General features: G+C 47.4%; 1 protein-coding gene across 23 annotated transcripts in view; it reads left to right on the forward strand.

Moving 5' to 3' along the window:
* Window positions 1-7,181: 7,181 nt before the first annotated feature.
* The window catches only part of ZMYND8 (zinc finger MYND-type containing 8), a 121,750-nt gene continuing 105,662 nt past the window's right edge, over window positions 7,182-23,269 (forward strand). For 8 of the 23 annotated variants that reach the window (XM_033094354.1, XM_033094366.1, XM_033094364.1 and 5 more), the window contains exons 1-2: window positions 16,750-16,844; window positions 17,511-17,744. In XM_033094354.1, the coding sequence (XP_032950245.1) occupies window positions 17,731-17,744 (14 nt within the window). In that variant the 5' untranslated portion in view covers window positions 16,750-16,844; window positions 17,511-17,730. Of the gene's footprint in view, window positions 7,296-16,749; window positions 16,845-17,510; window positions 17,745-18,094; window positions 18,210-18,382; window positions 18,519-18,850; window positions 18,920-22,474; window positions 22,669-23,269 lie in introns of those variants that run through there. The other 15 variants (XM_033094349.1, XM_033094348.1, XM_033094363.1 and 12 more) reach the window with 9 other exon arrangements.

The raw sequence follows: 23,269 nt of genomic DNA on the forward strand, positions 1-23,269 counted from the left end.
TGTTTCTTAGACTGTCCAGCTTCAGGCTGGAGCCTGCTTCTGGAAGTATCCAGCGATCTCAGGTCTCAGGGATTATGTCACCCCAAATTCCCCTCATCCCAATACACACAAAATGAAGCTCCTAAAAATTTGTCTTCATGTCCCTTCTCGCATCCGCATGGCACACCGGCAATGTGGCAATAACATGAAATTTTAAATACACACAGACACTTGCATATATTAGTACCAAAGCTTACATGTCCCGAAACCCATTGACCCAGCAATTCCACTTCTAGGAATTTTTCCTACGGATAACCCTTACCCGAAACAGATGAATAAGGATATTTATTATTGCATCGTCTGGAATAGCCAAAAACTAGAAACAACCCAAATGTCCATCAATAGGAGATGGTTAAATAAATTATGATATAGTGGCTACTACTCCATAACCATTGAAAAAGAATAAAACAGGTCTATGTGGCTTGATCAGGAGCAATGCTCCCAAACAGATGGGTGAGTGCAAATAGCCAGGAGCAGAGCAGTGGAGGTGGCATGCCACTACTTGTGTCAATACAAGGAGGGGGGGAAGGAATTGTGCTCTGTCTGCACAGGCGCTTTCTCCTAACTGGCGTTCTGGTCGGAATTGCCTCTGGGGTCATCAAAGGGTCAGGGATAGCAGGGAAACAGTCTTTCTCTGGATACATTTCTGTATTTGAATTCTTTCCCATGTGCATGCATTTCCTATTGAAAATAATTTTTAAATTAATATAATCTATGCATTATATCTTTGTCAGAAAGCGGTCAGCTTTGGACCACATACTAACAGGATGTGTACTATTCTTGAAAGGTTGAGAATTCTCAGTCTGTTCTCTGCTGAGTGATGTCAGCAAAAGCTGAGCGACCTTGAGAGTTGATTTCGGTGGAGGTGTCCTTACATAATGCTCAGTCGGCAACAATCCCTGGCCCCTGTGAGGCACTTTCCAATATACCAGGCTCAGAGGCTCTTTACTTTGGCGAGCCCATCTACCCTGAGAACACTGGGGAGTCACTGAGGTGGGCAGGACCTTGTGAAGGTCACACAATCAGAAAACACCCGAGCCAGGCTTGAACTCGTATCTCCTTCTCTGCTCCTTTCACATGGTCTGAAGTGGCAATCTTTTGAGGTCATCTGAGACATTCCATCAACAGAGCTCTATCAAGTGCTTCTGCGTGCCAGTTACCTGTGATTCCCATATGGCTACATCCAGTGGTTGGTCCTCAGACCTCGTCTGACCGGACTGGTTGGTCAGGAGCACTTGATGAGGCGAGCGCTCCTTCCTCCCTCACTTGCTTCCCTCAGGTTCTAGGATACCCCTGTCCTGGTTCTTCTCCTCCCACCTCACGATGTCTTGGCATCTTTGTTGGTTCACTCTCACAGCCAAATGTTCTCACTATGGCGAGCCCCGGGGATTGGCCCTCGGACCTGTCTCTTGTTCCTAGAACTCCCAGTTCTAGGTGATCTCATCCTGTGTCATACCATCCAGATGCCGACAGCTCTCACGTTTAACTCCAGCCCAGACTCCTTCCCTTCACCCAATTGCACCCTTGGCATCCAGCTACTTGGGTGACCAGTAGTTGCTCCTCCCCTCACACATCCTACCCTGCTGCTCTTCCCACTGCTGTCCCCACCTCAGCTGGCACCACACTCTGTCCTCCCAGCACTCAGGCCAAAAAATGGTGATGTCATCCATGCCTCTCTCACCCCACACAAACCCTGTCAACCGGACTTTGCAAGGAGATCCGAGACTTGTCCCCTCTCTCCATGTCCACAGTCTCTACCCTGGTTTGAGCCAGCTTCACCTCAGGCCTGGAATATTCCAACAGCCTTCCCACTGGTCTCCCTCCTTCTGCCCTACCCCCTGTAGTCTATTTTCAACCCCACAGCCAGAGTTCACCTTGGAGAACATGTCAGTCTGTATCTCTTCCCTCCTGACCAGTGATTTCCTGTCTCATTTAGAGGAAAAAACGAGCTCTTTAACAGGCCTTCCTGTTCCTCCTTCCTTGGTGCCCTTTGACCTCACCCTCCACTATTTCCTCTCTGGCTCCAAACCTGCCAGCATGGTGAGCTCTTGCTGTTCCTCCAACACCCAGCGCAGGCAGGGCATTCTCAGGGCGGGGCTCCCCTTCCTTCTACCTTCAGGCCTCTCAGCCTCGCGCTATGGACGTTTGGAACCGGATAATTCTGTTGGAAGGTTCGTCCTGTGCATTGTAGGATGGTCAGCAGCATTCCTGACCTCCACCCACCAGCTGCCAGGAGCACCTCCACATCTCCAGAAACTGCCCAATGTCCCCTGGGGGCAAAAATCGCCCAGGTTGGGAACCACTGCCCTACCTGTACGGCTCTCCCCACACTTCCCGATGCCTTGTCCCTCATCATTTTCACGTCTCGGCTCAAGGTCACCTCCTTATCACAGCCCCCGTCCACTCTGATTATCAGTGCTGCCCACCCCAGACTCCCTAGTTGCCCTCCTGCTATATTTTTCTCCACAGCACTCATCACCATTTTTTTGTTTTATTGTCTTTCTCTTCTTAATAGAACGTAAGCCTCAAAAAGCTGAGATTTTTTTTTTTTTTTTTTATTGGGGAAGGGGAACAGGACTTTATTGGGGAACAGTGTGTACTTCCAGGAATTTTTTCCAAGTCAAGTTGTTGTCCTTTCAGTCTTAGTTGTGGAGGGCGCAGCTCAGCTCCAGGTCCAGTTGCTGTTGCTAGTTGCAGGGGGCGCAGCCCACCATCCCTTTCTCCCTTTCGGGAGTCGAACCGACAACCTTGTGGTTGAGAGGACGCGCTCCAACCACCTGAGCCATCCGGGAGCTCAGCGGCAGCTCAAAAAGCTGAGGGTTTTTATCTGTTGCATTCACAGCTGTGTATCCCCAGCACTTACAGCACAACCTGGCACATAGTAGACACTGAGTAAGTCGTTCTTGAGGGAACAAACACCAGGCCTTGTGACAGATGTGTGAGGCGAGGCCTTGGTCTTGAGAGACTTGCATTCCGGTGTGGGCGCTGGGAACAAACACATGATAACATATATGCAGTGACGGGTGGCGATGAGAGCAAGAAAGAAAAGTAAAGCAGGTACGTTGGTTTCCTAGGACTGCCGTGACCAAGTACCACAGACTGGGTGGCTTAAAACAGCAGATTTAGTGTCTTGCAGTTCTGGAGGCTATCGTGTTTTCCCGAAGAGAAGACCTAGCCAGACAATCAGCTCTAATACATTGTTTGGAACAAAAATTAATAAAAGACCCAGTCTTATTTTGCTATAAGACTGGGTACGGTATAATATAATATAATATAATATAATATAATATAATATAATATAATACAATACAATACAATACCAGGTCTCATATTAATTTTTACTCCAAAGGACGCATTAGAGCTGATTGTCCGGCTAGGGCTTATTTTTGGGGAAACACGGTAGAAGTCTGAAATCAAGGTGTGGGCAGGTGTGGGCTCCTCTGAAACTGGCGGGGGGAATTTGTCCTCACTCCTTCTGGCTTCTGGTGGGTGGCAGCCATCTCTGGCGTCGCTTAGTTTGGAGCTGCCTCACTCTGATCCTCTGGCTTCACAAGCCCTCCCTGTGTCTTTTCACATCATCTTACGGCTGTAGATGTCCGTCTCTGTGTCCAAATTTCCTATTGGATTAGGGGCCACCCCATGACCCTACTTTAACTTGACTACCTCTGCAAAGACCCTGTTTCCAAATAAGGCCACATTCTGAGCTACTTGGGGGGTTAGGACTTCAGTCTTTTGGGGGACACAGTTTAATCCCAACAGCAGGTCTGAGAAATTAGAGGGCGCCGCTTTAGGGAGGGGGTCAGGGAAGGCCTCTCTGAATTGAGCAGAGACCTGAATGAAGAGAGGGTGTGAGTCTTGTGATTTGGGGGGGGAGCATTCCAGGCAGAGGGAACAGCAAGTACAAAGTGGCATAATCAAGGTACCCAACCTCCCAATGCTGTGATGATTCCATGACTTAACATCTGGAGAAAGCTAAGAGGCAGGCCTGGCACCCAGTTAGCAGGCAGTTAATATGAGTGTTATTATTGTTGTTGTTATTGTCCATTCTTTTAACAGGCTCTGACTCAGTGCAGGCCTAGCTGCCTTCTGGCGCTGGGGATCCAGAATGAAGAAGTCAGACAGCATCCTGTCTTCCGGCTGCTGACGACCTAGTTGGGGGACACCAAGGGACCCCCAAATCAACAGAGACCAGCATGTGGTGTGACTGTTGATAGTCACAAGCTCCCTACGACAGGGCACTGTCACAGAGGGTGACTGCTTGATGCCGCTGGGTGTCTTCTCTAGATAAAGCAAGCAGGGAAGTGACCTTCAAGCTGAGGGATCTTTCCAGATGAGCATGTTGTTAGGGGAAGTGCATGGAGAAAGATCCAGGGGTCAGGTCGAGATGGATGACCAGGTTGGCACTGGCTGTAGGTGACGTGCCCCAAAGGTGAGTCTGGTAACAGCTGCAAGTCACTTCCGGTTAATTAGAAAGAGGATGGATCCTGATCAACTTGATCTCAAACCCCAGACTTCCTTTGCCATCCCTATGGCCATCCCATCCCCACCACAAAGTAAAGAAAACATGGGTGAGAAATATTAGGTTGGTGCAAAAGTAATTGTGGTTTAAAAGGTTAAAAATAATTGCAAAAACCACAATTACTTTTGCACCAACCTAATACAATTCCCCAAGTCAGACTCCAGTGTTCACGTCTGACTTTGGGTCCAGGAGGGAGCAATTAAGAACAAGTACCAGGGATGCCCCTGTTTACCTGTTGGGCGCCTTGCAAAGAGAGTTCTTTGGTGTGTCGATCAGGTGGCTCCATATTCTCAAAGGGTTCTCTGGGTTGGATTAAACTCCTCTTCTCAAATACCCTAGAAAATCCTTTTCTCCTGGGAATTCATTTATCCCTTAATTATTTCAGGGTGATTTTCCAGCAAATGGGAGGGTATGGTAGGTGTTTAACAAATGCTTAATGCAACAATGTTGAATCAAGTTCGCTGAAGTCCCTTCTTCCCACCTAGGAGATGAACACTGTGGCTGTTTTGGCATTCCATGGTCATGTTTCTTTCCTTCTGACACTGTATTTTGTTATTTTGCTTCATTTTGGGAGAAAAGCCAGAAATCTGACTTAAACCTAATTTCTTTCCCATGTAGTTGGGCCTAGAGAGAAAGCACAGGAAGACAGACCTGTTCAAGACCCAGAATGAGACAGAGAGAGAGCGAGGGAGAGAGGAAGAGATAGAAATAAGGAGGGAGGGAGAGAGAGAGAGAGAGAAAGGAAGAGAGAGAGAGATAGGGAATTTTCTTAACTCTGTCATGGAGACTAGCGGGTTTATATTCACTCATCTCACAAATATTTAAGGAGTGCCTACTAAAACACTATGCCGGGCCCTAGGAGTCCATCATCAAAACCAAAGTCAAGTCCCTGCCCTCCTGTGGGTTACAGTTTATTGCATTCACATCTGATTAGCTTGAAGAAGAGCTTTAGCATGAGATGAGAATCCCAAAGACAGGGCACTTTGTTTCTTGGCCCTCCCACTCAATAGCTATCCTCAGTTTTCCCCTGTAAAATGGGTTCAGCCATCCATGCTGTGTAGCTCAGAAAGGTTTATGGAGAGGTCCCCAGGAGATGGCATCTAGGAAAATGGAGTAGAAGGATGGCCACACTCGTTTGTTTTGTTTTTTGTTTTTAATGGCATCTGTACTGGATACTACCTAAGAACAGGGTAGATTGTTTTCTCGGAGTCCTTACCACACCCTAAGTGACTGGTGCTGTTATCTCCCTTACCCAGAGGCAGAAATGGGTCAGAAAGGTTGAGTTACTCTTCTGAGGAGGCTCAGGGTTCCAAAACAGAAAGGTAACAGAGAAGACATTACCAGGGCAAGATTGATGAGGCCAGAGAGTTAGGCGTGCCAGATTAAATACAGGATGTACTTAGACTAAAACATTGTTTGTTGTTTATCTGAAATTCAAATTTCACTGGGCATCCTGTATTTTTATTTGCTAAACCTAGGCACCCTACAGGGGTACTAATGTCAGGTTGGTGGAGACCTGGAGCCCCTGAGGCTGGAGAGCTAGGGGGTGGGTATGAACAATTAAAAGGGGCAAGGATGGGAAGACCCAGAACTCAGGCAATTTCTGCAGCCTCCAGCCCCCAGGGTAACCCACCCCTTCTGCCTGAGGGGGCTTCAGCTCCTTCGAGACACTCCCGGTGAGTATGAAGTAAGCAGTTTTTAGGCTGACTTGTCCCTGCACCTCAGCTCCTCTGGGCCACTCCCAGTTTGCTTTACATATAAATGACTGTGGCTTCCGTTTGTAACCTGGCTACTTCCAGGGGGCTCCATTTTCCCTGCAGCCTCGTTAAAACTCAACTTTCCTAATTTGACTTGAAAATGACTCAGGCATCCTCACGGTGGATTCATTCAGCCATTCCCTGTTCAACATTCACCAAATTATTTTTGAGCACCTACTATGTGTCAGGAGATACAGAACTGACAAAACAGACACTAAATAAGTTAATCATAGGAATTTATATCCATTTATTAAACATGTATTAAGTATTAAATGATGATTGCCATAAGCACCATGCGGGCAACATCTAACAGGGGGATCTGACTTACTGGGAAGTGGGTCCAGGAAGGCTACCTTGAAGAAATGAATTTTGTTATGGGTTTTGAAGGATAGTAGGAGTTATCTGATAACAGTGATAGCTAAGTGGTGCCAGACATTGCAACTACACACTTTTACTTCAAGAACTAGTTTAGTCCCGACTACACTCTGGGAGGTGTTATTATCCACTTTTTATAGGCCCAGAGAGGTTAAGTTACTTGCACAAGGTCACACAGCAGGGAGCGAATGGCAGCGTCAGATATGGGACTCAGCCAGCCTAGTTCAGGGTCTTCCAAGATGGCTAGGGTCTGTCTGGAGACCTGAGCTAAAGTTGAAGAAGGGAATCCTATAGACACCGCCCTCCCCCCTGCCCCCAAAAGGCTTGGTTAGGCATTTGAGACTGGCCTGAGAACAATAGGAAACCTTTGAAGGGTTTTTGAGGTGGAGGTTGGGGGATGGGGGTGTGTCCTGGTCCAAATTGAAATTTCAAAAGATCCCTCTGGCTGCTGAGGGTGGGGGATGGGAGCAGACTGGGGCCTGGGGGCTGGTGGGAGGCTGTTCCCTTCCTGCCCAGATTAACAGATAATGGTGGCTCTGAGCAAGTCACCAACCCTGCAGAATGGTGCTACGCGGCCGGAATCGACAGTGGAAGACACTCAGAAGGTAAATCCCAGAGGACTCCGGGATGGGAGGTGGGAGAGAGAGAGGTCAAGGGTGACGTCCAGATTTGGGGCTTGTGGAATTGGGGCTTGCGGGAAATACTGGAGGGGGTGAGGTTTGGTCACCTGCGAGCACCTGAGAGCTGAGTTTTGATCAAATGGCCCCGTGTTTGGGATTTACTTTTTGTCTTGCTGTGGTTTTTGTTGTTGTTAAATTGCTTCCTGGTCGCCTGAATGTTTCCTGCCTATTACGGTTCCCTGTCTCCGTAGTGTTTGTTTCTTGGAATTTTAGAGTTTGAGAGGGCTTAGACCTCATTTTTCTCATCAGTGTCTTCCTTTTGCAGATGGGTAAATGATTTAATCTCTCTGCACCTCAGTTTCCTCACCTGTAAAATGAGAGTAAGTTAGTACTTGGTTCATAGACTTGTGGGGAGGATTAATTAATATGCAAGATGTGCTCTGAACAGTATCTGGCCTGGGTAAACTTCTGTAAGTGCAGCTGCTCTTACAAGAAGACGCTCCTGCTGACCTTGTAACGAGGGAAATGGAGGCAGGGTGGCTGTAGAAGGAAGGTTAAAGCCCACAGACGTCACTCCAGTTATTTGGCAAGTACCTATGAAGCATCCTTTTGTACCAGTAATAAGCAACCTGTTTAAAAAATATGGACCGAAGCTCAAGGGATTTACATTCACTCAAATGAATAAACATTGAGAGACTCCCAAATGCCAGACCTACTCTAGATTCTGGGGTTACAACAGTGTGTATGAAAACAAGTTTCCTCCTTGAACAGCAGATACAACACCGCATCTGAGAATGTACTAAGTGCTAGGAAGAAAAGGAAACCGCTGTTGTGATGTGATGTGATTCAAGGGGGCTGCCTGGAGGAGGTGACATTTGGTCCTGGGTCTGAAACAGAAGGAGCAAGTGCAAAGGGGTCCATAACAGGTTTGGCAAGAGACAACTGACACATTTTGAGGACCCCAAAGTAGGTTAAGGTGGTTGGAGTGCAGTAAGCAGTTGAAGGAAAAGATTAGTTGATTCTATTTCTACATATTGCTGTAGATGAAATTACCACAATTTCACTTTTTGTTTTATTCATATACAAATTATAACTTTATACAGTTCAACCTGATAGATTGTAGAAGAAAGTACAAAATCCATATTGTGGTTGATCTAGTGGAGATCTTGTACAGAAACTACTTTATGTAAGGAGAAAATGCCATTCATTGGGCAAATATTTATTGAGCAGCTACTATGCCCTAGGCCTGTGCTGGTCCTGGGCACGCTGGTGAACAGATATACAAAGTCCCTGCCTTTGTACACAGACCAAAAGTAAGTAAGCAAAGAAATAAGGTGCTTATACGTTGTGCCAAGTCCTAGGAAGAAAATAACAGAGTGATATCCCAGAAAACGTAGGGGAGCTGGTATCATCTGGATAGTCAGGAAAGGCCTCTTGGAAGAGTGGCATTTGTGATAGGACCTGTGTCATGAAAAGGAGCCACCATGTGAATGAATGTGTTCCAGGCGGAGACTGTGGGTGCAGAGGACCTGAGGAAGGAGGTCAATGCTACTAGAATAGAGGGGGATGGGGAGGAAGAGTCATTTGAGAGGAGACCAGAGTAAGGACCAGCCTGGACAGGGCTCTGCAGGCCATGTGCAGAGTGACAGGATACTCTTCTGAAAGGGGGGGGTTGCAAAGGTTTTCTGTGAAGGACCAGATAGTAAATATTTTAGGCTCTGAGGGCCATATATCGTCTGTTAGAACCACTCGGCCCTGCCATTGTAGACAAAAGCAGGCATTGACAATAAATTAATGAATGCCTGTGGCTGTGTTCCAATCAAACATTACTATGGACACTGACATTTGAATTTCATAGAATTTATGCATGGCATAAATTATTTTTATTTATTTATTTTTTCCCCAGCCATTTCCATTTTGAGCTGGAAGGCCAGACATGAACAGGAGATAGGCGGGTTTGGCCCGTGGGTGGTAGTTTGCAGACTCTGGTTCTAAAGTCATGGGAAGCCACTGGAGGGTTTTGAGCAGGGGAATGAATGAAAGGATGGGATTTACGGTGGGACGGCAGGACGACATGGCTCAATGCCAGAAAGTGGATATAATCATGTAGAATGTGAGCGATCGTTGAGTCCTTCAACAAACACTACATTCCTATCTCAGTCATGCTGTGGGAGGGGACCCGTGATCTGCAGGGCACAGTTCTACACTCTGGGATTTATAACAGCAGGGGAGTCTGAGAGCGAGGTACAAACATCTACAACTTTCAAAGGCAAAAGAGAGACACAAAACAAAAGTTGCGTTGGAAAACAGCAAGGTGGCAGAGGTGGTTGGCGTGGCATGAGCCTGGGGGAAAGTGGTAGGAGTTAAGGGGAGGGCACTGTGGAGGAACTGGGATTTTTATCCCATGTGAAATGAGAAGGCTGTGGATGGTTTTTAAAAATTGTGATAAAATTTGCTTAATGGAAAATTTACCATTTTCATCATATAAAAGCGTACAATCCAGTGGCGTTTAGAATATTCACCATGTTGTGCAACCATCACTATCTAGTTCCAGAACTTTCTCCTCACCCCAAAAGCAAAAACCCTGTATCCATTAAGCACTTACTCCTCATCCCCGCCTCCCCCCTCCAACCCCAAGCAACCATCAATCTACTTTCTTTCTCTATGGATTTGTCTATTCCGGTTATTTCCTATAAACAGGATCATACAACATGTGGCTTTTTGTGTCTGGCTTCTTTCACTTAGCATAATGTTCTCAAGTTCAAGCACGTTGTAGCGTGTATCAGCACTCCATTCCTTTTTATAGCCGAGTAATATTCCATTGTGTGGATAGACCGCTTTTTGTTTATCCGTTCAGCCCTTGACAGACAATTCGGTGATTTCCACCTTTTGGCAACTGGGACTAGTACTGCCCAGAGAAGGTTTTGAGCAGGCCGGTGACATCTTGTTAACAGGATCCTTCTGGCTGTTGTGTGGGAAAGAGCCCAGAGAGGCCAGGAGGGGAGGTGGGAGAGAGAAGAGGAGCCTTAGCCTGACTGCCCGTGCAATCCCCTCGGAGATAACATGCGCTCTAGCAGAATGCCCAGGTGATTGTGGGTGAAGGAGGATGGGGGGTTGGGAACCATTGGGGAGACGGCTGTAGCCGTTCAATGGGTGAGCAGGGCCAGGGGCGCCGACGGAAGGGGCTGGGGTGATGAACAGAAGAGCCATGTTCAGAACACACGTGGAGGGCAGGTCCCCCAGGCTTGCTGATGGTTTGGATGAGGGCTGTGAGTGAAAGTGGGGAGTCGAGGGTGCAAGTTTGAAGCCACCAGCTGAAGGGCGATTCTGTTGGCCAGGATGGTTGGCCAGGATAGTCTGCAGAGCTGGTTTAAAGGAGTTGAGAAGATGGGTTTGCCCTGCCCAGAGGTCCTAGTAGCCCCCCACGCTGAGAAGTCACCTAGGCAGGGGTTGTGTGCTTGGATGGTGTAGAAAGAAGTCAGGAGCCAAGGAACGTCCCAGGTGAGAAATCAGGAAAGATACTCTGCACATGAGGTGGCACTGGCTCTTGAAGGGTGGGTGTTATTCCAGCAAGGGATACAGGGACGGAGAACAAACCATGGGGGGGGGGTCACACTGGGAACAGGTGAGCCATGCAGCTTCGTGGAAAAATGGGGGTGAGGTGGGAAAGGCAGGTAGGGAGTCAGATAGAGGGGTCCTGATTTGTGGTGGAGGGGTTCAGGGTTGCATTTAATTAGTGGAGAATTGCTGAAGGTTTTCTGAAAACAGCAGTAAAAGTGATCATAGCCAACATTTGTTTTGAATGCTTTTGTTTCTGGTAGGCATTTTCAAAGCCATTCATTCGTTTACTCTGTAGTACATACAACCTTATGAGATAGAAAGTAGCATTCCTGTTTTGTAGGTGGAGAGTCAGGTATAGAGTCATGGAAATTATTTGGCCTTCCGCAGCTAGGCAGTGGCAGACAGCCCCGATTAGCTTTGGTCCTGAGTGTACGTGTGCTTGATTAGCATTCCACGGGCTCTCATTTGGGGTAGAATCAAACACTGAGTGCACTAGATGTGGAGGAGGGGCAATAGAAAGATAAAGAACATTCTGGAATATTTTGAATCTGAGTAATGGAAAGACGGTGGAGGAAATAGTGAGCTTGTTTTTGACTACATCCATGCTCAGATCCTCTGCCCCTCATTCACTGGCCTTTTAGGGGAACCTTTTTTTTTGTTTGTTTCTCTGAAACACCAAGCTCCCAAGCCCAAGCCTGCCTCAGGGCCTCTGCATGTGGTATTCCCTCCACCTGGAAGGCTCCATCTCCTTCAGCTCAAATGTCATACAGCCTTATTGGAACCCTTCCTCCACCTGTCACAGCCCCCCCCAATCCTATCACACCCCTATACTTTCACCCTGCTTTGTTTGTCTTCATAGCATTGATCTCAGTTTGATATTTTATCTTATTCATGTATGTTGTTAAGTGCTTATTACTTCCTCTTCTCAGCTGTCAGCTCCTTGAAAGCAGGAGCAACAGACAGTAAGTCTGGCTCTTTGAGGAAGAAGAGGTACTCCATACATATCTGTGGACTGTCTGGATTAACAGTAAGAAGATGCCCGCCCAGGGGTTAGATACATAGATCTGGGGCTCCTGGGAGAGGCTGGACCTGGGTCGTTAGCTTTGGAATCTGCTGTGGATGGAATTCTTGCATGGAAAGGTTGCAAGGAAAGAAAAAAACATCCAACATTTTTTGAGCAGGTACTACTCTGTGCCTGTGTTAAATAATCCTCACATCCCCACTTCACAGACATGGAAACTGAGGCACAGATAGGTTAAATAACTTGCTTAAGTTCCCTAGGTAGTAAGAGAGGAAGCTTGGTATGGGCTGCCTGCCCTTCTCCAACCGGTTGCTGGCTCCAGAGCCCAGATGAGGAGGACCAAGGCCAGAAGGACAGAGCAGGGCAGTTAGAGTTGGAGTTGCTGGGCCGGGGACTGTTCTGGAAGCTCAGAAGTGTCCAGCGTCAAGTGTTAGCAAGAGGTCCAGGCACAGTGAACCCAATACTAACTAGCTTGTTGAAGTTGATTCTTGCAGGTCAGTGATGACTTCTTTGTCTTTTTTTAAAAAAAATTACTGTTCAAAAATAATTTATTTCAGACAGCTACATACAAATATAAAGTGAACACCTCAGAGATTTTATCTAACTTGTAACATGCTATGACTGATTCACAGGTGGATTCAAAGTACTGCACATATGAGGCACGCTGACATGAAGTTACAAATAGATGTGAAAACTGGCAAAACTCAATATCCACAAGTCAGTAATCCACTGCATTTCAGAGAACTACATTTGCATTGCTACGGCCATCTTTGCACTTGGGCTTTTACTTGGAGTGAGGGGGGAGCTATTGATGGATGTGAGCAGAGGAGAGGGATAAGATCTGACTTGTTTTAAAAGGATCACTGGATGCCTCTGTGTGTGTGTGTGAGAGAGAGAGAGAGAGAGAGAGAGAGAGAGAGAGAGAGACACGGAGACTGTGTACGCATGCGCAAGCATTGACAAGGGCAGAAGCAGAAGGCTCAGGCAGGAGGCTACTGCGACCATCCAGGTGGGGGGTGATGTTTTATTGAGCTCTAATACATGTCAGGCACAGTGTTAGATGCCGAGAGCACAAAGGTGAAGAATTCAGACCAGCTTTTTGCCTTGCTGAAGCTCTCAGTCTAATGCAGGGTTTCTCAGCCTTGGCACTGATAACATTTGGGGCTGGCTAGTTCTCTGCTGGGGGGTCTGGGGGGGCTGTCCTATGCTTTGTCAGGTGCTTAGCAGCATCCCTGGCCTCTACTCTCTGGATGCCAGTAGCAATACCTTCCTCCAGATGTGACAACCAGAAATGTCTCCAGATATGGCCACTGGTCTAGTGGGAGAGAGAAACAAACAGAGCAAATGAATATGTGTTCTTCTTTCCATAATGGTAATTGCTGGGGAGTAAAAAGAGCAAGGAAGCAGAGGTTTGAATCATCTTCCTTTTGATTTTCATTTTCTTCCTGCACCTCTTACATCTCTCCCCACCCACACTGGGCCCATCTGCCTGATGGTCACGTACCATCCCCCACTGCCCTCCATTTGCCTAATCCTGCCAGTCCCTCCTAGAAAGAAGTGGAAAAAAAGAAAGAAAGAAAGAAAGAAAGACCTTCCCTAGGACACATCTCCAAGGGAGGGAGTCCTCATGCCTGTCTGTGGCCGGAACATGACTGCATGCTCTGAAGGTGAGCCCTTCTGTCACCATGCCTGAAGTTGGCCTCCGTTCCAATTGGCCAAAAAGGAACAAAACAAGATATTTAAAACACGTCCCTGCCTCAATCCTGTCCGTTTCACATAACGGACCAAGAGGCCTGCTGCTCGCTTCAGGCAGATAACTCCAAGTGTGCTTATTTTCATAGGCAGCCGAACAGGCTATCTCGGGACGCAGCTTGCCGAGGCCGCGCCCGCTGCTGCTCTCCTGGCTGCAGGCCAACCGGAGTGGAGAGCCATTTCGTCGAGGCCAGGCCTCGGCTGGTTAAGGTGCCTGGGGAAGGGAGCTGGGGCCAGCCCTCCCTCTCCTTGGAGACCAGCTTTATCACCGTGACTTTCTGCCGGGCTTCTTTCAGCCTCATTCTGTCCCCCAATTTTCTCCGTCCCCTGGGAATATTAAGAGAGACATGTTTTAATCTATTTTTATTATTAGCTCATTGCTTATTAATATCACCAGGGAACCTGCTTGTTTAGGCCTGTGCTGGCTTTTCTATCCAGAGAGGCACAGTGGTTGGATTTTTTCTTCTTCTTCCTGTTCATCTGAGCCAAGGTTTCCCTACCTTGGGACAAAGGGACGGTTTGGGTCAAATAATTCTCTGTTGCGGCGGTCGTGTGTGTCTCTGTGTGTGTGGTGTCTGTGCTGTGCACTGTAGGGTAGGATGTTTAGCAACCTCCCAGGTCTCCACCCACTAGATGCCAGTAGCACCTTTTCCCCAAATTGTGACAACCCAAAGTTCTCCATACACTGCCACAGAGGCCCTGGGGGGCAAAACCACCTGGTTTTGAACCTGGTTAAGAACCACAGATTTCAAGGAATATAAAAAAACCTGATTTTAGAGAAAGTTTCCCCCCGACCTCTTGCTGGAGGTTTGCAGGGAGAGAGGAGCTTTCTCTGGGCCTTGGAATGAGTCTAATTTAAAATTCTCCCAGCTCCATCATTCAGGACTTAAAGCTCTTTCTCAAAGGAATTGACCACCTAAAAGGAAAACACAGATCACGCTTCTCTTTTGTTTCCTCCTTTAGAGGCAAGTGAAGGTACAGGGTTTAAAGATGTGGAGTCATAACTGGGTTGGAAGTCTGGTGTCTGGCACTTGCCAGCTGTGTGACCTTGGACAGCTCACTTCCCCTCTCTGGGCTCAGTTCCAGGTCTCTAACAATGCTCCCTATCTCCTGATGAAGTCAGCTTGTGCAAAGCGCTGATGTAGCATAGTGCCTGTTCCACGGTGAGCATGCAGTAGTGGGACTATTCTGTGCAGGGGGAAGTTTTGAGAAGGGCCACTGACTTGAGCTCTAGATTGAGGTCAGCAACGTTGGGCTTCTTTATTCCCTCTTATCAGCCACATTCCATCAAGCCCAGGAGTGGCCCGTAGTGGGCCTGCTCTCGGCTTCCTTTTCGATCCATGTTCCTCCCAGGATTCCATCTGCCACCATACCTTTGTCTCTGTCCCCAGCCGAATTTCTGTTTTCCAGATAACCTCAGACCTACCCGAATGCCAACAGCATTCCTCCAACAGAGCAGAGCTGCCAGAATAAGCTTGCAGCTTCCTGCTCTTTGCCCCAGAAAACATTTCAAGTGATCAAGTGATCAGAGAGAGGGCGGGAGGGAGGGGGAGAATGCTGCAGCTGCTTATGCAACCCGTTTTAATCCCGGGTTAAAATCCACCACGCGACCCGTGGCGTATTTCATTTCCTCATTGGGTCGTGAAGTTAGCTGCACGCAAATTCCGTCACAGACTCAGTCATGTCTGTTCCCGCAAAAGCAGCACCTGGGGAGACAAACAATATTCCTTATGGGATGGTGGTGGAGGGAGACCTGTCTGATTAGGTCTGGCCTTGCCTCTTGTCCCCTACTTGGTCTCCCTCTACAGGCTTCCACCCACAGGAAGAGGCGGTCCCTCCCTTCTGGTGAGGCCTGTTGTCCTGAGTGCTGGTGCTGTGGCCGTGGAGGTGGAGGTGTCTCTTCATCTTGGCCTCTTCAGCCTAAAATACAGCAGCAACAAGGTCCCCTCCCTTTTCATAAAGCGCCGGCCCAGCCCCAGCAGTACAGTGTGTGTGGATTCCTGGCTTGTTCCTGTTTGATGGAAGATTCCCAGCCAGGAAGAATTTATGTACATGCAGAGGGGGTGGGCATCTGTTGTCCATGTGGGGTGGGGGGAGAGCAGGCCATCAGCTCCATGTTTTCTTTGTGGGAACGAATGAATGGTGTGGGACGAGAAAGCCCACGGGTCCTAATTTTAGGAGGAAGGGAAGACTTTATTGGGCCATAGTTTTTTACCTCCTGGCATATGGCTGCCTCACCTCTGGAAGCTTTCTCCAACCTCTAAAGAATGGTGTTTATTTAGCTTCTGTTGTTCCAGCTTGCTGTTTTAAAAAAAATCTTAATTAAGCAGCTTGTCTTTAAAAAAAAAAAAAAGGAAAAAGAAAAATCAACTATGGACATTCGGAGAGCCTTTTGGATTTGCTTTTTCTTTCTCAGGGTACAGACCAACTACAAAGGCAGCTTTCGGGAGGAAACAGGCAAAGACCTCCTCATACTATTGAAATGGGTGAAATTATAAGCCGTTCTGAAAAACTAGTTAATATTTTACTGGGGAGCAGTGCCAGAGATAGGGGTGTGGGGGGCTGCCAAGTGTAGAGCTGTGTGTGAAATAGCTGTTCCATCTGCCTTAGGGGACGAAAAGAAGCAGTACTCTGTGGAAATAAATTTAAGCAAGAATCCTTTTAAAGCTCATGAGATTTGTCTGCCCACCGAGGGCCCAGCTCCCCAAGTACATACATACAGGCATGATTGTGACAGGAAGGGCTAAGCAGTGGGTGTAGGCCTGACTAATAATGGGGGTTCTTGTTTCCTCGTTGAGTTTGACATCTTTCTTTCTCCCTCTGGATTTAAATGGCTTCTCAGACTGAGAGGCACTGCCTGTGCCCTGGATTCAGAAGGTACACGCCTCCTTGGGAAGCAAAGGCGAGAGACAGCGGCTCACTCTCTCTCTTTCTGCATCTGCCGGGAGAGCTGCAGCTGGTATTTTTCCACAGGCCTTTTCTGCGATCTCAGGGCCTAGTCTTTCCCAGCCAGGCCCAGAGTCCGAGAGAGGGTTAATGGGCAGGAAGCTGAAGGCATCGCAGACTAATACGGAAGTCAGATTTTTGTTTAACTGACAGGTTTAGCAGGCCTCAGCAGTGGGGGAGGGGGCCGGGAGGGGAAGGGAAGTTTGTAGATCTAGGCATGTGGCCTGCTAGGAGTGCACTTGGCTTTTCTTAGGGTAAGGACTGAGAGGGCCCCCCCACCCCCTGGCATCCTGGCAGGGAGGCAGGAACCCATTTTGGTTTTCCTTTGAGTACTGGCTGAAGGGGGTGGGTGAGAGGATGTATTCTCTGCGGGGAAAATGGCTCTCTGGCCTGCTTTTCCAGGAGGCATTTTGACAATGACTATGCAAACTTGACCACTCTGTTCCCCTCCTCCCCTAAGCAGCCTGAATCCTCTGTCCTCGGAGAAGCCACAGCTGCTCTTTAGCGATTTTGGGGGGCTTGCCTGTCCTGTTTGCCCCCAACTCCTGAAAGGCCTGCCCCAAGCTCCTTTCTCCTGCCCCCTTGGCTCTTTTCCTGACGCTCCCCCTCCTCAGTTTCTCCCCCCACCCTCCGGGGGGGACCATCGACTGGATTGTTCTAGAAAAGGGCCAGCCTTCCTCCTAGCCGAGAGCCGCTTCTGTGGGGGCAGGTGAGGGTGAGCCCTTTCAGCTCACCCCAAAAACTCTCTTCCCAGTGGCATCCAGGCCTCAGGCTTTGCTGGGGCAGGTCAGGCTGGCTGCACTGGTTTGCCCGTACAGGGAAATCTAGCCAGGGTGTGGGAGAAGTGCGTGTGGGGGCCCCTTTCCCAAGTTTTTCTTGCTGCAAAAGGCCTAGCTTAGCCTGTCTTTTTCTATGCACAGGATGGCTCTTGCTCACCAGAGCCTCACAAAGATAATCGCTCAGGAAGTGTTTCAGCCAATCCCGGGCCGCCTTACACTCCGATTTGCCGGGCCAGCCAATCGGGGATGAGCTCTTATTAGGCGGCCAGATCATCAAGCCGAAGTGCCAAACCCTTTTTCTGTGAGAACTAGGAGCCTGTCCTCCATGTTTTATAAGTATTGACATTACACAGTGTTAACAATGCATCCACAGAGGTAAGCTCGACTTTTTAACCATCTTTTCTCCCCCTCCCTCTGAGACATCCGAATTGTGGGCGAGCAGTGTGATTTCTCTGTGGCTGGCTGTGCCACACTCACCCCCACAGCACTTAGGTTAACTTGGAACTGTTTAGAGAGAATTTTTTTGCTTTCTTGGGTCACATGGCTAAGTAGCCATTAGCCATAGCCTGATTTTGCAAACTGGCAAGGGCCTGGCACACCTTTTCTTCCACCAGGACATGGTGTTTCTGGAATAGTTTGAAGCTAGATCCTGGTATGCCAAAAAAGAAGGTTTTTTTTTTTTTTTTTCCTCCTCTCTCTTTCTCTCTCTCTCTCTCTCTGAGCAGTTTCCCCCCCTGCACTATTGTCTTCTCTTGTGTCACATGCCTGCTGGGGGAAGAAAATGGAAGGTGAGCAAGCAGGCTCCTCTCTAAGGAGAGCTCATGGCAGACAGCAAAGCAGGCAAGTTTTCCTCTCCAAAGAGGTTCTGGGAAGGCTGGACTAAGTTCTGACCAGAGAGGACGTGTGTTTTAAACAGAACCAAGCCCTCAGCAGAGCAGTGCTAAGGAGAGCTCCTAGCTCTTGGGGCCTAGGTGGGTGGTGGTGTCTCTACATGGTCTTTTTTCTCCCAACAGGGTTTCTTCACTTGAAACTACATTGTTCAGCCTTTTTTCCTGACTTCTGTTGCTACAGAATGTTCTTCTGCAAGCCAGCCTACAGCCAGCAAATGTTTCTGAAAGTGTTTTCTAGGCTTTGGAGGAAGTTTTTGGAGTAGGGATGGGGATTGAGGGGGGCGTGGGGGGTGGGATGTTGGACAACATCCTGCAATAAATCTGTGAGGACTCTTTGAATCCCTTAGCTTTCTATTCTTGCATGATTTTCAATGAACTAATGTATCTTTTATCCTTGTTTTCTTTTTCCTTTCCCCCCCCTTTTTTTTTTACATTGTATCATCTTCTGCCCTCCTGTGTGATAGAGTGCAGAGGAAATAAAATCATGTGTGTGGCTCATGACAGCATTCCCTATTCAGTTGTTGTGTTGTTGTTGTGTGTGTTTTTAATAATCCCATGTAACTGTTTAAAAAAATTTCCTTTTTGATCAAGTCCCAAATCTGCCAGCCTGTTCTCTCTTCTTAACTGTGGAAAAATGAGACGGTTGCTTGAACATGTTGGGTAAGTAAAGCGATCCATTTCCTCTGTGACCATGTATAAAGAGTTTGGTGAACATTTGGGGCCTGTTTGTAACAGGGGGTCTTGGCTACAGCCGTGGAGGGCTTTTCCTTAGCAGGAACCAAATAAGGGCTTTTTAATAGTGTCTTGATTTTAGGTGACTGTGTGAATCAACTGTTTTTCCTGAGAACCTGCAGCTAGGATTGAAGATTACACTTCCTGTTAACCCTCAGACAGGGGAGAAATGTGCAGTTCGTTGTGACTTGACTGGAGACCTTTAATTGGGTTTGTTTGGATATTAGAACTCTGGGTAGGTGATCTGCTTGTGAAATGTAAGAAAGTGCTTGGTCTTAGAATCACAGAACCTTAAGCCGTGGTGGGGCAGGAGCTGGTGGTTGTGGTGGTGGTGGTGGTGGTGGTGGTGGTGGTGGTGGTGTGTGGGGGTGGTGGTGTCAGTACTTAGGTTTTGGGATACTGACATGGATTGCAAAATCCCACCCACCAGCAGCAAACTTGGTTTGATTTAGGACTCACTGAACAACAGATTTCGGCCTTTTTCCAAGGCAGACCCACACACGTCTGTATGCACGCTTGCCTTTACTAATGATTTATTTCTCACTTTTTACATTTCCCCTGATCTCTTAATGCTGCAGTTAGGACTTAAGAATGAAAAAAAGTGGACTCTTGTTTAGTGTTAGCTTCAGAATTTCCCTAGAAGTTCACTGCATCAATTTCAGTCTGGAGAACAATCCAGCATGACTGTAAATGCTGGAAATAGATGCAGTTGCTGTGTTATGCCAACTTTATGGAGTCAATAATCTTTTTTTTCTTCTTTTAGTGACTATCTACCCACCTTTTAGCACCAATGGGAAAAAGGCTCATTTAATAATGATAAAGGTACCAAATTCGAGAAAAGTCTGTGTAGGGCCAGTGTCTTAGAGTAAAAGGGCAGGCAGTTAATGATGTTTTATATACTTAAAACACTTGTGCCCCACACAAGTAAGTTCAGACACTTAGCTATTTTCTTTGTTCCTATCTCCTGGCTGTAAATGGAAATTACATATTGAGGTTCTTGTGGCCTCCTCAGAAGCAATATCTAATCACAAGACTCCTGGTTTGGTGCCTTCAATGTTTGCATAATGGTGTGTTTGTTGGGCTGGAAGGAAACTGAAGGGCAAGGCATTTGTCCTCTAAAAGCTTGCATTAAAATGGCTCCCACAGGTTTGCAAAGCCAAGATCTGTTTTCAGATGTGCAGCTCCAGCAGGTTCCTAGCCCTGGACCAACCTAGCCCTTTTCCTTGGGGACTGTGGCCACCACTAAGCATGAGTCTGTAAAAAGTTAATTGCTTTCAAAGTCGCATTATTTTCCAGTTTTCACTAAGGGGGAAAAATAAATGTCTGCATTGCAGCAGGACTAGGTAGGGACAGCAGTGCTGGCTCACAGAGCAAGCCCAATGGGCTTCCTCTCTTCCAGATTTTGAACCAATAGACTTGGAGGAGAAAGGTTACAGATTGACAATTGCAGTGGCCGGACTCAGACCGGGCCTTCTGGAAATTTCTGCCATCTTTGTTCCTTTTAGGAAAAGCAGATCCTCCAAGCTGAAGAGTTTCCTGCATTCCATTCCTAGGGCATCGCCCCTCCCCCACTCTCTTTTTTTTTTTCTATCAAGGTAGAAGGTTCTCTCTCTGCCACGTTTGCAAATTGCAGAGGGAGGAACGGGACACTGGGTTGTTTCCCTTTTTCCTTCTATCTCCTCAGTCCCCAAAGAGGATGCACAGCTGCAAGGAACAAACACAGACACACTGGAGCTTTTGATCTGCCCCCCCCCCTTTTTTTTTCCTTCAAGACCCTCCAGGATGGATTCACTTTCTGCTTTGGGAAATTAAATGGCATTCACGAGGGGGAAGGGTTAGTGACTGCTTTTATTAGCTCCAGAAAATGGTCAGTGTTCCCGACTATAACTAGGAATTAATTATACGTAATCACTCCGTAAACTTTCTACAGAGTTTTTCTACTTGCTGTGCGTGCACATGGGTAGCCTGTTGGAGCCCCTTCCAGTTACTTTTTATAATTAACGACCCACAGATTTGAGTCAGAAAGAAGGAAACAATGGGGCATCTTAGATTACAAATTAGGGATGAAAACAATAGCTTCTTTTTCTTTTCTTTCTTTCCTGTAACCCCTTTTCTTTTCAACAAAACATTCCCCACTTTTTCCCCCCAGGAGAACAGTGGGGAAACGGCTTCAGGTCTTAAATAGGAGAGGGGGAAAATGAGTCACTCTTTAAAAAGCAGGGTGACAGTAACCCAGAAAACCCTGAAGGCAGAGGTAGGTTTTTTGAGTCCAACCACTTCAAATGTGTGATCTCTTTGTTTCCTTTGCCTTCTTTTCCCTTCTCTCTCCTGTGGCAGAGGCAACAAACATTTGTCAGCTGATAAGCCCTAGATCTGGCTTTGCCTCTGGTTGACCCTGAAAAGAAAGACACATGCAGAAGTGCTTTCCCGACCCCACGGCAGAGACTTAGTAAGGGAATATGTTTAGAAGCCCTTGTGTTGCACTTTAATGCAAAAACCAGGATTCACCCTTGGCTTCAGGTTGCCTAGGGTATGGCCGCCCTCCCCCCGCCCCACCCCACTCTCCTTCCAGATAAACAAGCTGGCGGGAGCCATTTCAGCCTTGCAGCTAGCTGTGCTGCCAGGCTGTCCCTCCTCATCAAGATTACCGTACCTATCAGCCGGCGAGGAGCCAGCCGCCCGTCCTGGCCCTGGCACAGCCTTGGGCACTGTGCCCTCCTGTCTCCCATGGAACTAAAAAGCTGTCACCTTGAAACTCCCCCCTCGCAGCACCACAGAGTGCTGAGGCCAATGCACAGACCTGTAACAGTAAATTACATTATCCACTATGAGGCAATTAGTTCGGCCTCTGAAAGCGGGTTTTGCAAAACCCATTGTTAATTTTCAGGGCTCTGTTGGGGGTGGACAAAAATCTAATTTGTGAGTATCCTATGCATTGGCTGAGGGAATGTTTTACTGTTGTCTCTGGAGACTCAGATTGTCTTTCCTTGATGCTGTCTTAGGACTGGCTGGGTGTTTGGTGGCCGTTTTCAGGCTTATAAACAGCCTTTTGATTTTACCTTGGCCTCAGACCTGGGGTGCAGCCTTTTAGCTTGGCTTTTCAGATGGCTGCTGCCCTTGAAGCGCTTTAATTTCACCTGGCTCCTTTTTGGTGTGGATGCAAAGCTGGTTTCTAATATACCAAGAAGGGGAAATGGGCTTTCTTCCCCTCCCCAGCCGGTCTGCCCCCTTTCTGTGTTTGCACAGACACCTGTCTATCTGCAGTTTATGCCACAGGGCTGCCTAGTCCCTAACCTTGCACCCACCGCATTCGAGGGCAAGGGGGCCTCATCTCACGGGCTCAGGTTGAAGGTTCAGCATTTAAAAGGGAAGGGTTTTCCTTAGGAACCTGTGACTTCACAAACTCCCCCTGTCATTGCAGGTTTTTTTTTTTTTTTTTTTTTTTTTTTTTAAGCTTCTAAACGTTGGGTTGTTGGTGTCCTCTGGTTGAGCTTTTCCTGGTTCTGAGATTTAGGAAGGTGGCTTGGAAACTAGCAGGGCTGCTTAAACAAGAGCTACAGCTATTGAACAAACTGCTACCATTTTAGCTTCAATACAGGAATGAGGCAGTGTTGCCAGACGCCATTTTAAGAATCCTGCATAAATAGCTTAGCGACCGATGACTCTGCCTGTTTTAGGTGAGTGCTTGTATAAAGCTGCTCTGCTAACCATTCCCTCCCCCCCCCTCCATTTAAAAAACAATTAATTGCAGATTTAGGGAAGCATGGTTTTTAAAATTTTGATGTTCACTATTTTGTGATCTAGAAGAGGAAGATGTTGCGTCTTGGGGATTAACTATTTCTTACAGCCTGGACCAGTTTGGTATTTTGAATGAAAGTAAAGAGCTTGAGGGAAAAGTCCTTTCGAATGATGCATGATTCTTGAATTGCTGTGCGATCATCCTCAGCTGTAGAACCAGAGTCTTGTGCATGCTGGTTGTATATTCTGGATGGGTTTATGTATTCCTGGTTAAAAGTCAAATAGTAGGGGCACTTGGGGAAAAGAAATATCTGGGCATTGTGTAGTCAGGCATTTTTCTGTCAAAACTAGCTGTTTTTTGCTTTCTCTCTCTCTTCTGGGAAGTGTGCAGGGAATGGGGTTCCTGGGAATTACGGACCAGCCTTGAGTCCTCAGAATTAATAATCAGAAGGCTTAAAACATCCTGGAGGCTCAGCAGTTCATCTGCAACTTTTAATCGCTCTTTTTCAGTGCATGCAGGTTAAGAAGTAAGCCTAGGTT

The sequence above is a fragment of the Rhinolophus ferrumequinum genome, chromosome 23 (assembly GCF_004115265.2).
Source record: "Rhinolophus ferrumequinum isolate MPI-CBG mRhiFer1 chromosome 23, mRhiFer1_v1.p, whole genome shotgun sequence".
Taxonomy (NCBI): domain Eukaryota; kingdom Metazoa; phylum Chordata; class Mammalia; order Chiroptera; family Rhinolophidae; genus Rhinolophus; species Rhinolophus ferrumequinum.